This window comes from Taudactylus pleione, unplaced genomic scaffold (assembly GCF_031769625.1).
Source record: "Taudactylus pleione unplaced genomic scaffold, aTauple2 ptg000678l, whole genome shotgun sequence".
NCBI classification, from domain to species: Eukaryota; Metazoa; Chordata; class Amphibia; order Anura; family Myobatrachidae; genus Taudactylus; species Taudactylus pleione.
The window spans coordinates 447,221-462,024 of record NW_028285080.1 but is presented as its reverse complement, the minus strand read 5'-3'; the positions used below and the strand labels follow the sequence as shown (position 1 = coordinate 462,024).

The 14,804-nt window shown below is 38.2% G+C and overlaps 1 protein-coding gene across 3 annotated transcripts in view; it reads right to left on the bottom strand.

Annotated features, from left to right (window-relative positions):
* Positions 1-9,728, bottom strand: part of KHDRBS2 (KH RNA binding domain containing, signal transduction associated 2) — a 554,229-nt gene extending 544,501 nt beyond the window's left edge. For all 3 annotated transcript variants that reach the window (XR_015872448.1, XR_015872449.1, XM_088455914.1), the window contains exon 1: positions 9,553-9,728. Coding sequence is in view for 1 of the 3 variants with exons in the window: in XM_088455914.1 (XP_088312040.1) it covers positions 9,553-9,643 (91 nt within the window). In the remaining 2 variants the exon portion in view is untranslated. The remainder of the gene's footprint in view (positions 1-9,552) is intronic.
* Between the last annotated feature and the right edge of the window lie 5,076 nt (positions 9,729-14,804).

Here is a 14,804-nt window from a genome sequence, read left to right as displayed (position 1 = left end):
TAAAAAATAGAAATGTGGACAGTGAAGCTGAATTTATTTAATGATTAACAGCTTAAGGTTAATTCATTTATGTAATTTTAAACTTAACTTAAAGGGAACTAATAGTGCATCTTACCACATTCTATAGGCAAGTCAAAATACAGACAGTGATGAATTTTGTAGTGAATATGAAATATAGCTTCATTAGGAGACCAACCCTGGCTTCTCTTTAACAAACAGTGATTTTGAATGCCAAGGCTAGACCAACAGCAGTTAAACTGTGAATCACCTTACAGTTCCCTAAAGCAAAGTGGCTGCATATTGGTATAGCACTGTGAATATTAAATATATTTAAAATCTGTCTCCTGCTTTTCTGAATACTTTGACATATATTTATTGCACAGTGTATTGGATATAATATATAGAATGTACTATGTATTTTATAGAGGTCATTATATTGCTCTATGTATGGTATAGATTAGTCTCTGCTTTGAATACTAATCTGGTGGGTTTGGTAGATGTAGTATTTTACTTTTCAAATATATTTCTTTCATATATTAATTTTCTATATAAACCACTTTCGTGATTAATCCCAGGCTTAAAGTTGCCAGTCAAGACCAGCCTAAAGACACCATATCCTAGTTTCTAGTGACAGCTGTTGTCATACAGTTTATCTCTTTAAATCTAAATTAGATCATAAAACATCTTTTAATACATCATGGGGATTGCACTGCAAATTAGGAAAAATGTTAGAACAAGGGTCTTGGGCAAGGTAAACTCAGAGGGATTTGTTAGAAGGCAATTCTTATTATTATTCTTTTTTGACTAGGACCACAGTGTTGCACAGTGCTTTTAAGAGAATAATAAATCTTTTACAGCAACCCCTATACTATGGAGATTACAATCTAAATTTACTAACAAATAACCTACCAATATGTTTTTGGACAGTGAAAACGAAATTACACACTTAATGTAACTGGCAATTATTTATTTTCTTTTTCAAAAAACATTCAAAAATTGTATCATTTTTTATACTTTAACTAGCGACCTGCCCTGGCTTAGCACAAGAGCAATTTTGAATTTACGGCGATAGTCATTATTTAACCATGTATGAAAAAGGTATAGGAACCTGCGCTTCACAAGATGCAGCTGTCAGGTGTCACAAGGTAATCCCTATAAATACCCAATGAGCAAATATAAACAAAGGAGATAAACACCCAAGCGCAATACAAAACTAAAGGTCAAAGTGTGATCTATACACTAAAAGTTCCTGAGTTTACTTGGTCCCAACAGAAAGTTCACATCCGATTTCTTAGGACATTTCTCTGCGAGTTCCACTTAAGGGAGGGCTTCTTCTGATTCCAAACACTGGATATGGGTGGGTCCTCAAACTATTGTGTACCATGGCCCTCATTCAGAGCCGTTCGCTATTTGTGGTCGCTCGTTTAAAAACAAGGGGTGGCTATTCAAATGATCCGTACGCACATTGCAGTCTGTTCACACCTCTAAGTCTGAACGAGCGAGCAAAACATACGCTCGTTTATTTGTTAAAAACGCCCCCTGGCCGCTCGCATCCTACGTCATGTCCGCTATTTATTAGATTAATCGAGTACATCGACCAGCGTATGAACTGCTCGCTATTCTTGTGGTTGGTGTTTGCTACCACAAATTTGCGAGCAGTTCTGGCTATAAAATAACCCAGTGACGTGGTCAATGACGCTGCTGTTTTAAATATGCACACCCATAAAACGCCCGTTTTGACCTTTAAGCACGCCTGCGTTCGGATCTCCACTCCCCATTTTCAAGCGCCTTCCCCTGTTACCACCCACATACGCCTCATTCTGTCACTCAAAATAGCAGGCCCTCGCTATATTGCGTACCAACGATTTTCGGCCGCACTGACTGGTTCGCGCATGCGTACTAAAAACCGTACGCATGCGCAGATGTGCAAACATCGCTCGGAACGAGCGTACTGCCGCTAACGAGCGGCTCTGAATGAGGGCCCATGTGCGTTTGTATAAAAAGAGAGAGAAAAAAGGGCCACCCTAGTATGATACCGTTTTTAATAGGAATCTAAAACATATATAACATAGATAATAAAATCCACCATACATAAAATAAGATTCAAAGCGTACCAGATGGTGTGGGAGTAAAGAGAATACACCTATATTCAATTGTATGGAAGTCCACACTTCCTGAGAGCAGGAATCTATAATCCTCCAACAGCATAGAGTAACCTTTGGTTCGTTCCCACCTCCTGGATTCAAGCCTTAAGTCCAACAACACCAATGCGTTTCAACTTCAAATTGAGCCTTTTTCAAGGTGTAACAATACTGGTGGACTGAGATCCTTAAAATACCCTCCCCAGATTTCTCATTGGTCAATACAGAAAGCATTCTTTAATTGGTGTTTAGAAACACATATATACGTAAAGTAGCAATGTTGCAATAAATAAAATCCAAAAGTACCTGATCCCTTATTAGAAAACAAACCGATGTGCTCCAGAAGGCTGAAAAATAAATTTTAAAGTGCCTTGTCCTCCTATCACGCTTCACTCGAGATCAGCCTGTTGCCGGTTATTCGATCCGGCCACCCGATCCAGCCTTGGCTCACATGATTCACAACGACGATGCTGAGCCTACTATTTCCCCATTGCTGCGGACCATCATATCCTGCACGGACACATTGCAGGATCACCAGCGGCACTTGCCGCCTTACTACCGTACTGGTTTCAGCCATGATTACCGGCTGCCTACTCCTGGACGGATGCTGTCCTCCAGTCTACGTGTACGCTGGTTGTCAGCAACTGCTTATTATTACCACATCCACCTCCTCCAGTGATACCAGCTACCCGCTCCTGTCACGGATATTTCCCTTGGTCCACAGGATCAATTGCCACAGCGGCATTGATTATTGTTCATACACGGAGGAAGGTTCCGGGATTTGGATACTTTGTGGGGCCGTGTCCTTTGCAGTGAATTGAGAGCCACAGGTGGAAGGAAACCTGCATGGCTATTGGATCGAGGTAACCTATTATCCAACGGCAGAGACATTGTGAGTATCACGGGGACGCCAGTTGATTACTCACTGCTGCAGAGTATTATTCACAGGCTGGTTTGTGAGAACAATATTGTTGCTACATTTTTGTTTTTATTGCAACTAATGTTTTTTACCACAAACATTGTTGCATTTTAGTTGGGAACATCAATCTATTTATCTCAAGAGTGAGAATTTACTAGCTTTGTATGCATACAAGTTCAATATACTATTTCACCAGACTATTTATTGCACTAGAATTTATATTCTTTTTATACCAATGTGATTATAGAATTGTATTCAATTTAGGTGTCTATTATCCAGATTTGATTAATCTATTTTAGTTTTATATGTGTAAGCCTCCTGTGTATCATTAGCAAGCAAATACCAGATCTCTGTTTCAATTTGATTATCAAATGTTATTTGCATACCACTATGCGCAGTAAATAAACGACCTTTCCATTTTTGCCATTTTTTGGGTCCTAACTAGACCCTTTACTTGCAGCTGGTGGTGTTCAAAATATTATTTATTATATAAAACCAGTGCCAGGAAGTGTAGTGTAATCACTACAGAAATATATCTGGTTCTCAAGATTAGCCCGAACAAACAGACAGACGCTTACCAGAGACTTTATTTTATTTATTTGTAAGTCTACTGTATATTTAAATATTTAACAGAAATAATATGCCAAGAGGGTGTTCAAAAGGGCGGAATGTGACCTGCCCTTTTGGCAGTGCCCCATTAAAACATGCCGAGTGCCGTATACACACGCAGGCCACAGTGTCTCATGGGTGGGAAAAATAGTGGTGCAGCAATCACTGTCAGTGAGTAGATGCCGTGCACATGCGTGCAGCATCTATTCACAGAGAGGGGAGAGCTTGGGTACAGCCCGGCATGTCCGTAAGTGCCGGGCACGCCCCCAGGAGTGATTAATGAGGGGGCACATCTTACAGGCATGTCCCCCCACGCCAGACCTAGAGTGAAGACTAAAATGTGTGGTTTAGCCACAGAAACACAACATTGATTTAGATCGATAAAAATCGACCTTTAGTAAATTTACCCTTTAGAAATATTATTGCTAACTAGTTTTAAACAAGCTTCCTCTCTAAAATAATTTACTGGCACATTTCTTAGCTAAGAGTAATATTAAAGCCAAATTAAAAAAATACATATACCATTAGCATTATAAGCAATAATAACATTAAAGGAGATCAACAGAAAATCTGAATTTTAAGCCCTAATCCACCAACTAGCAGAACTGCAGAAATCCCACACCTGCGTGTTATTGATATTCTTTTAAATAGCCAATACACGCAGCCAAATAAAGAAGCACTAATCTTGCACACAGGCCTGATAATTTTATAAAACCGAGTCTGGATGGGCCTCTTGTCCTAGTGGACTTAGATAAAATAGCCCTTTTGCTATTTTTTTGAATGACCCTGACTGACCTTACCTATTCAAAATAAAATAGAACTGCAGAAAGAAAGATCCAAACTCCTGTCGAGAAGACAAGAAGCATACTAATGGATGCAGAGCTTTAGAACAAATACTGGGGAGAAACACAAATTACTTACAAAATTTGCTTCTATTAAAATAATTGATGGTCATACTTTATGAGCAATGAAATTATGAGAATGAGGATTATCTAAGAATATTCTGATTTAAAAATTATGTGTGCATCCCTAGAGTAAAACACCACATTGGGATACCAAAAAAACATGTGTTATGGTAGGATAACACATGGAGTAACAAAGCATTGCTTACATTATTCTTAAAAATGAAACATGCAAAGTGAAAGTAAGCTAGTGTGTATGAGTCTTGCTAAGCAAACATGCTGAAATAAGCAAACTTTGAAGAGACAGTGTCAGTGTATGTGACAGAAGCAGAATAATTAAATGAAACAGATTAACCTGTTCCTGTGTGACTGCAGATCTACGACACATTTCTCAACAGCCAGAAATTACATTGATATACACTTTGAAAGTCAGACCCCATTACAAATGGGATACCACACAAGGGTAACATGACACACAAATACAGTAGTACATAAATGATTTTACAAGAGCTATAGGTTTGATACAGAAAGTATATTTTTTAGAATATCTCACCTAGAACCAATACTATAGACAATCTGTAATATTAATTATTATTAGTGTATAAGGAGACCATTGTTTCATGTATGTCCAGGGCCCATGCTAGGTGTTTCTGCTACTCACCCAGACTGGCTCTAATGCTTCACAAAGCAGAGAACTTAGATTGTGGAATGGTGCTACATCAGGAATAAAAACATTAAGCTCAGATGGGCTGGACCTAATGCAGCATCTAATGGCTTTCTGTGATAACTCGCCCAGTATGTCTGGTGTATTAAATACACTACACTTTGTATGAAGTAGATTATAGCTTTTAAAAGCTACTAATACACTCCATGGGTTGGCTGCACTCACTCTACAATCAAGCATTTGGAAACCCCTCTCTATAAATGCTGTGTTTGTCCCTGCACTCATACAAAGCTTTCCCAGAAGAAATATTGAAAAATCAAACTCTTGTGAAGAGATCAGCTTCTTACATACAACCTTGAGAGCACCCTTGTATATTGCAGCCAACAAAGTAATGCAAGGCACAGACCTAGACATACAAACTGCATTTTTATTAGTGAGATTTCTGAAACTCTATAAATGGAACACCAGCTTGGATTTGCAGATACTACAAATAAAGACCTCATTTACTTTTATGTTTTTGTGTTCTATTGCTAGTATTCTCTGAACTTGTAGTTCTACAGGTGCCTGCATATGCAAGTATATTATGTCTGCCAGAGTGAGATTAGAATTGTACTGCCACATAATAAAAGGGTATTGGGATGAGCCCCATTGCTCTCAGCAGAGGTCTAGTTTCTTCTGAAGGGAGAAGTACATTTTTTTTTTGCAGTCCCAACAACTCTGCTAGGCATGTTGACATTGACTTTCAACATGTTGATACTAATGAAATGTCAACATTATTAGAAAGTCATCAAAATAATCCTGGTGGTCCAGTGGTGCCTTACCTGTTCAGGCGGCTCAAGCAGTGTCTTCCGAGTCTGGCGGTCAGCTAACATGACTTTCTGACTAATCCTGCAACATTTCCAATGGTGAGTATCACTAACCCCTAACCCTAAACCTCCCCCTAGTGCCTAACTGTAACCTCCCTTCCCGCATTCTGCAGATGTCGACATGTTTATTGTCAACATTTCAACAATGTCAACATAACAACCGTCAACATTGTGGTGTCGACTTTACAATTGTAAATGTCGACATGACTATATCATGACTGAACAGTCTGAGGCTAAGTCCCATTATAACAGGGGATCCCATGCTGCAGTTATAGTTTGACTAGTCCAGCCTGGCTTTTGCGGAAGGACCCCTCACATTAGCTATAGCCAATCCAGGCTTTCATACACCTTTATATTTTAGGAAATGACAATAAAATAATCATGTTTTACCAATTCAAACAAAATATCAAGATGATTCAGAGTTACTGTTTCTCAGTTTGTGTAATAAAAAAATAGACTACTACAGTATTGTGGAGTTTCCACATATTGGGGATGATTCTAAGTTGGGAGTAAAGAAAAATAAAGTAAGTTACTTGTAACCTCAGTAAAACCATGTTGCACTCCAGATGGGGCATATATCAACAGTGCACAGAGATTAAGATTTAGGGTTCAAACTCAAATCTAAATTGAAGTGTAAAAATAAAGCTGTCCAGTATTGTGGGCTACATGCAAAAGCAGCCAGTAGTTACCCTGCAAGCAATAAAAATAAATGTATTGCAGCCCTGCATTGCAACATGGTTTGTCTGTGTGCAGTTACTTGCTTTTTTTGGTAACTTTGAATCAGCCCCATTATCTTTAATGGTCCAATGTATTTGACAGGTATGTTGATATACAGTACAATATGTAAACAATGTATACTGCTGTACATTATTGTTTACTTCATCTTACATTTATAGCTGTGTGGTTTACATGTAGAGCAACTGTTATCTTGTTTATTCAGTTTAAGTGTGCAGTTTACTTTGAGAGTAAACTTTTGTACCAGTCATAGGAGCTAGCACTGTCAGTTCTGTGGGTGCTTGAGCATTATCACTATTGTGCTGCCTCAGCCACCTACCTTGTCTATGCATTTATTTTTTTCATTTAAATGGATAATAGTTTAATGTGATCACCCCCATCATTTTATAAAGTAGGCTCAACCAGTTACTATATAGTGATTTTCTGTTTGTGGGGTCTTACCAAATGTAATGTATCCTTTAATTGTAATTTTATGTAAGGAATACACTCATTTTAATTTCTACATTACAGTATGTAGAAAATGGTATGCTTATTATTTTAACCAGTCTATAATTGTATTCCTTTTGTGACGGTAATGCCACATTTGCTTTATTTTTATGAATATCTCTAACCAAACAAAATCCTAATTTATTTCAGCTCAATTTGTCCATGGCAGTCTGTGTACATTGCATCTTCTAAAATAACTGGAAATAACAGAATAAACAGCAAAAGTTAAACCAAGATGCTACTCTGCAGACTAATACAAAGCTGTTCCACAAGAAACAAACTCTTGGGAAGAGAGCAGACAACTGCATACAACACCATTATTTATAGCAGCCAATAAAGGAATACAAGGCATAGACCCAGGTGTAAAACTGCAGTTTAATCAATCTGTAATTGTATACCTTTAAAATGTATTTTCTATATTTAATTAGTATCCTTTTTATACTCCTCCTTCTTGTAGCTTCTATCTTCTAGGGTCTACTAATGAATCAGAATTAAAGTGCACAATGTACATACTTATGTTGTCATCTATGGGAAAGAAAGAGGGAACCAGTATATGGTTGCATTCTGTACATGAGCAAGTGAACAGAGGGGTCAAAAGAGTGATGGAATATTTCTGCATTTACAGATTTCATCTTACCTCTGTACCTTCCGATTGTACGGTCACCCGATAAATATTTTAAAAAAAAACATAGATCTATTTTAGCAATACATGTATTATTTTCTACAGTATTAATGTAAATATTTTAAATGGTAAAATCCCATATAAATAAATGGTATAAAACGCTATGAATGACAGTTTAGTATCAGTTTGATTAGTCCCATACTTTCTTAACGGTTATACATTTACATTTGTGTTAAGAATTATTCTCTTGCTTTAAGCAGATAAGTGTATGTAGGTATTTGCAGATTACACATGCTCCCCCTACTGGAATAAAATATCATATTAAATATATATTTTACCACTGTAATAAAAGATTGCAGTATACTGTATATGGCCTGTACAGTACATTATGAACTAATATCCTCAGTAAGTACCAATTGATATAATGTGTGTGCAAATGTAAAGATCAAGAAGCTGTGTTTAATAAATTGTTAAATCAGGAGAGCTGTATGTACAGTATGTAATTTTTGTTAACATACTTTACTGCATAAAAAATTATGAAAATCAAAAATATACTTTAACTTAATACACGCAATGTAACAAGGTAAACTAGATTACACAGCTTACAAAAACTAGGCACAAATGAAAATAAGATTTTAAAACCAACACAATAAAAAATGAAAACATAGAATAGCAATAAAGCAATGCTAAATTGTAATGGAAACATACTTTTTTCTTAATACATCATTTTAAATAGGTCACTCAAAATTTCTGGTGTAGGTCTGGAATTCATACACCTACGAAAGTTACATTCTGCAGTTTATTTCTATGTACAATTTGCTGCCAAACAGATGCCTTTACACATACTGTATACTGTAACATTGTGTGGGTTATTTACTAACAAAGTGCAAAAGAGCAAATGTAAGTATCCAGCTAGCTTTGATTGTTGTACAGCAAATGTCTGTGGTGTCTATGAATTTTTGCACGTTTGCAATTTGGCACTCTGTTACTAACCCACAAAAGCTACAAAATGGGATTGACAACATAATGTGAAATTGTCATAATGAAAGCTTATTGTATTTCTTTACAGCTTAACAAAATATTAACTTTTATCAAAAGACACACCCAACATACAAAGAAGAGAACCAGCATAATGAAGTTAGTGTGCCATCAATGCTTGAATTAAAAAGAATAAAAAAGGGACAAAAATCTCTAGGGTCAAATCTTCAAAACCTTGGACTGTCCCTGAAAATCAAGTAAAGTTGACATCTCACCTTGTTTCGCAAACAAATATAGTGTAGCACCAATATATAAAGACAAAATAAATTCCAATGTGAATTAAAAAAAAATAAAGACAGCTCAATAGAAGCATTTGACAATTGAAAAAACATAATACACAATACTCTGTCTTGTATTAGTAATATATACACAATTTGCATGTACCGGTTATACCACTTCACGATCTTCAACGTAATATCACTGTCTATATCTAGCATACAGCACTGTACAGTAGCTGTCTATAAAATGTCTCTACCAAACTCTTATACTTATATTGCAATGAACATTATTGGCATATGTATAATAGTGATGCGCAGAGCGAGGACACCACAGGTAGACTCCAGTCCTTACCTTCAGCCAAGAGGCGCATTGCATGAACAAAAGATGTATCCAAGCTATCTTTCTCTGCCATCAGCTCAGGCAAATATTTCTCCTGTTCCATAACACTGCTTCCAGCTGACGCCGTCAGTCTGACCTGCGAAGCTCTCTGCTCGTTTGCAACGCCCTTGATATGTGCAGATCCAGCGCTTAGGATGAGCTTGGAGAAGCAGTGTGACAGCACTAATGATGCACTTGGACAGACGATGCTCCCAATAAGCTGTGCACACAACACACCGCGACGGTCCGGAGCGCATACAACACTTTCTTCTTTTCTCTCCCTTTACTATGTGTCTCTTCTCCCCTCCAAGACTCAGCTACAGCGTAATAGCAGCGGCCTGTTCTAGAAAGGCGGCAAGACACGAGTCCCGCCTCTCTCCGTACTAATTGGAGGTTTGTACGTGGGCATGAGATCGCATTGGCTGTGCTGTCTCGTCACGTCCACGGACTGACAGAAATGGATGAGCGTTACTCCTGGAGCTGTCCCAGGTGCTGAGAAGAACGTTAAGTGGCTAGGACGCAGATAGCTGTCTGACAGGGAAGACAGGAACCGACACCTCAGGTATACTACTGAAGGTTAGCGCACAGCACACGGTTGCAATTACCAAACTCTAGAAGTCACTGGATGTCAGACTCTGCACATGCTGCTAATGTGCACTCTAGGGGGTCTTTTCAGCAATGATTTTTTTACATAAAAAATGCGGATATCATTTCCGCATTTTTGATGTAAATTCACTATTCAACAATGGGTTAATGGAGAAGATAACTCAATTATCTTCTCCATTAATTCCCATCTCATAGAGTACCGCACTGTAGGGATCAGCCATTGATCTCTACAGTGCTTTAACACTTTTTGCTATTCAGCAAAGAAAAAAGCGTTAAAATACTCGAAAAATCCTAACTTTATATAATGCCATCTGAGAATGGCTTTAAATGAAGAAAATGCATTAAATTCCCCGAAAACTGCAGAGTCAGAGGGAAATTTTACCATAAGTCCCTGCAGGATCGTTTAACACTGCCCAGTTTTCGACCCTGCTACCCAGTGACCGCCGGCAGGTAAGCACTCTAGAACCTTTTAAACCTGCTGAAATTGCTTGATATGTGTATACAGGCTTTATATTAGCCTGTATACATGTATATTTATGTGCTATTATATTTAACATTTATATATCAATATTAAATATAAAAGCACATACTTATAAATGTATACAGGCTTAAATGTTTACAGGCTAATATAAAGCCTGCTCCTGTCTCCACTTAGGGTAGCCAGCCTCAGACCAGTCACCGGCACTTAAAATAGGGTTACCTGTTTCCGCTGTCAGGAGGTCCGCAACCTGCCGAAGCACTGTGGGGACAGCAGTGCTTCTCCCGGCCAAAAGATTTCCCAAAGTAGCCTCCTTTTCCTTGGATGACAGCTTTGCGCACTCTTGGCATTCTCTCAATCAGCTACATGAGTTTTTGGAGTTCTATTAAATCCATGAAAAATATTCGTGATGTGGATGACTTCGTGTGGACCTATAATATTTTGAGATAAGCCCAATTAATTTACTCATATGGTATGGGTTCACTTTTAAGTTGTATTTATTCACATTGGTGGCATTTGCACTTGTTTGCACTAGGAGGCTCTTTTGTCATTTATTGTATTCCTGTATACACATGTCAATCACTTTGGAAAGGCTGGAGATGCACTTAACCATCGGCAGTCACCTCAAAACAGGGGCAGAGACTGTTCGGAAACACATGACTCAATCATATGCAGTAGCAGTAACAGAAGGCATTGTTTTCGGAAACTAAATGTAATGCCTTCTGTAACCTCGCAGGGACAGCATGTTACTGCAACAACTGTCCCTGCTCAAAATAATGCTGAATAAATATTTATAATTGATTAAAAATCGTGCCGATGTTGCCCGATAATATTCTGGGCAACATCGTCATCACTATTGCTGAATAGACCCCTAGATAATTGTGATTCTCAAACAAACCCATTATAGAGCTATGAGGACATATTTATTAATCTTTGCAGTATGCCCCTGAAAATAAAGATTCCTTATTGTGGAAATCTGTATTCATGTAAATGTATAATTTTTGAGACATTGGGACAACGTATGTGATCAGTTTACTTTACTCCCTGCTTTGGACCTCCACTGGACTTCTACGCATGCACCAATATACATAGGCACATGTTTAAGTGGACAGCACCAGGGAGGAATTCTTCATATACCTCTCCCAAAAATGTGAGCCCATATGCTAAAATGGCATAATGCCATCTGAACATAGTGTTAACTACCAGGGTCAAGCTTTGGAATGCTTCTCATTCCAGAACTTGGTAAATCTGACAGCTTTGCAGCTCCCTTAGAAGCTTTTGTAGTCTTTAAAGGAGGGGTCATGGCAGATATTAGAGATCTGATGTGATTCCTCCTTGTTACATTGTTACATTGAGGAGATTCACAATAATTGCAGGTACTCCCATCCCCCCCAAAAAATCAAAAATGTGAGTTTTCAGGGGACATCTCACAAATAATTTTAAATAACAATGCAGTTCTGTACAATGTGACTAATTCTGTATATATAAAGCATAAATAAATCATGTCTAAGGCATAATTAAGAATTACCCCTATTAAAGAAGACTAAAACAAGCAAATAACAGGAGCTACCTGTATCCCCATAGTCCAGTTGCAGAATTAATGTAATAGCGTGATCATTTTGCTTTATACTCATCACCAGGATGGGCTCTTACTGTGTTCCAGCATATGGCCTTTCATAAATAACTCCAAAACACAAATTATTGTTGCAATACCATTTTATTCTTTAGTCCTTAGTTCTTGATTGTCTCACACCCTTTTGGAGTGCTTATAGTCCTGCCTCATGTTTATCATCATAGTCTCATGCTATCATGTTTACAGTCAGGGGCACCGAGAGGGGGGGCGGGTACAAATTACCTGGGCCCAGGCTTGCTGGAGGGGCCCGATGGGGGGCCCGGGTCCGGCACCGCTACCCCCCCTCTTAGATCACACAGCAGCCCAGCACACGCTGCTGTGTGCTGGGCTGCCCTGGAGACTGCTCGCGGCTGCTAAGAAGCAGCCACAGCAGTCTCCTACAGTATGCCTGTGGGGGGAGCGATCAAGCTGATCGCGCACCCCACTGGTTATGCACCAGACTGAGGGGGCTCACTGCACCCCCCCTTGCCAGCGAAGCGGAGCAGCAAAACTGTTTCTTTTTTAAACCTAAGGGGGCGTGGCCACGCCTCCTGCGATTAGGCCACACCCCCTTTTTTACCAGGGCCCAGCGTGGCTCTTGACAGGCCTGTTTACAGCATGCTGGGTATAGTCTCATATTATAATCTGTATAGTCTCATGTTATCATGTTATCATGTTTGCGCTGTGTGTCCCTGAGAACAGTCTACTTTTTACAATCCTGCTTTGTTGATTGATTCATCTCACATGGATCTCATGTCTCAGTACAATCAATTCATGAACTTTTTTCCTCATCAATTCTATACCTGTATCTGTGAACACTCAAAGCTTAAGTAATATGCACCTTTATTCTGCACAGCTTCTCCAAACTTTTTCATTCTAGAGCAAGGATGTTTATTTAACATTAGATTTCCATTCTCTGTGACTCAGTACTGCAGTTATCATACTTGTTACTACTAGGACTGTCAAACCCATTACTACTGTTTGTTATCTGATTGCACTTTTTGTTGCTTTTCCAAGTTTCACTGTGTACATACAGATCAGTATTAATATTTTACTCAGAGCTCCAACAATAGCTTCCCTCTAGAGACTTTTATACTGTTGCACATTAAGCACTCGCATGTATCATTGGATTCTCTGTTCTGTGACTCAGTACTGCAGTTATTTATCTAGACTCTGTTGTTTTATACATGCAGTTTCCTGCTCAAACTTGTTACCACTGTTTGTTATCCAATTGCACCATTTGTTGCATTTGTGAGCTTCACTGTATTGAAATTTTTAATTTTTGGGGTTCCTGTTTCTCCAGTGTTGTGATGTTTTTTTTCTATCCCCCATTCTTGTTTGCAGATTCTTTTATTAACACGTTTGATATGCAGTATGTATAATTCCATAAATGTCACTGTTATTCACTACTCCTTTTTGTGCAATTGACTATTGCACAGTGGATCCTTCCTTCCTTCCTTCCTTCCTTCCTTCCTTCCTTCCTTCCTTCCTTCCTTCCTTCCTTCCTTCCTTCCTTCCTTCCCTTATATCACAGCATGTTAAAGCCTAATTTGTTTACTTTTTGCCACAATTTATGATCCTCCTGCAGCAGGGACTCTACTTGAAAGAATGCAAAAAAGAAGCCAATGTATTCCGTACAGTTTATTGCATTCACAATTGAAACCATGCTTTACACTGCAGAGTTCTTTCCCAGCAGTATGACAGCACATGTTCAACATTAGGTCATATATACACAATGTAAGGGCTGGGGAGGTGAACAGATCCATATGGATCCCTCTTTGTACTCCAAACACACTTACCATTGTCAGGAGCACAGTACAGTACATAGGTCCCTTACTTATATCTGAGAAAATCATGTTGAAACTCTTGTTTAAGTATTATTATCCAGTAAGGGGATTTTGACAAATAGGTACCTCTATGTTTTTCTATATATAAGTATTTGATGCTTCTAACAATACAGTTACAGAATGTATACACTGAAAATAATTTGTCCAACAATGTGTGATATATAATATAATGGTAATGATCATTTGTATTTCTATGATTATTTCACGGCTATTAGGTTCAAGTTTCTGTAAATACTGAGTAAATAATGCTAAATGCTGTGAACTTTATACAGTACATTGCAAGCACTTCCGTAAGAAAAAAAATGTCTGGCTGACAAATTGCACTAAATTATGAGATACAGATCACTGCAAAAAGTGAGCAAATGAAGAGGCTGCCGATGGCAATGGAGGATTACAGAGCAGGATGTTCTCTGCAGTACTGAAGGAATAAATTGCAGCACAGGAAGTCCATTAGCTTACAATATGAATCATGATTTGTGCCGTTTATAGTACTAGTTGAAAGATACTGGCTTCTAAATGCTTCTTTTTTTGCATATATGCAATTTTTATCCACTGTTGTTTTGAACAGTTTCTAGTTAAAATGTGACTCAAAAAGTATGAATGCAAGTCTATGGCACTATTTGCACATTTTCTTTATGTTAGACATTGGTGATTTATATTTTTCATACTTACATAGGCAGCA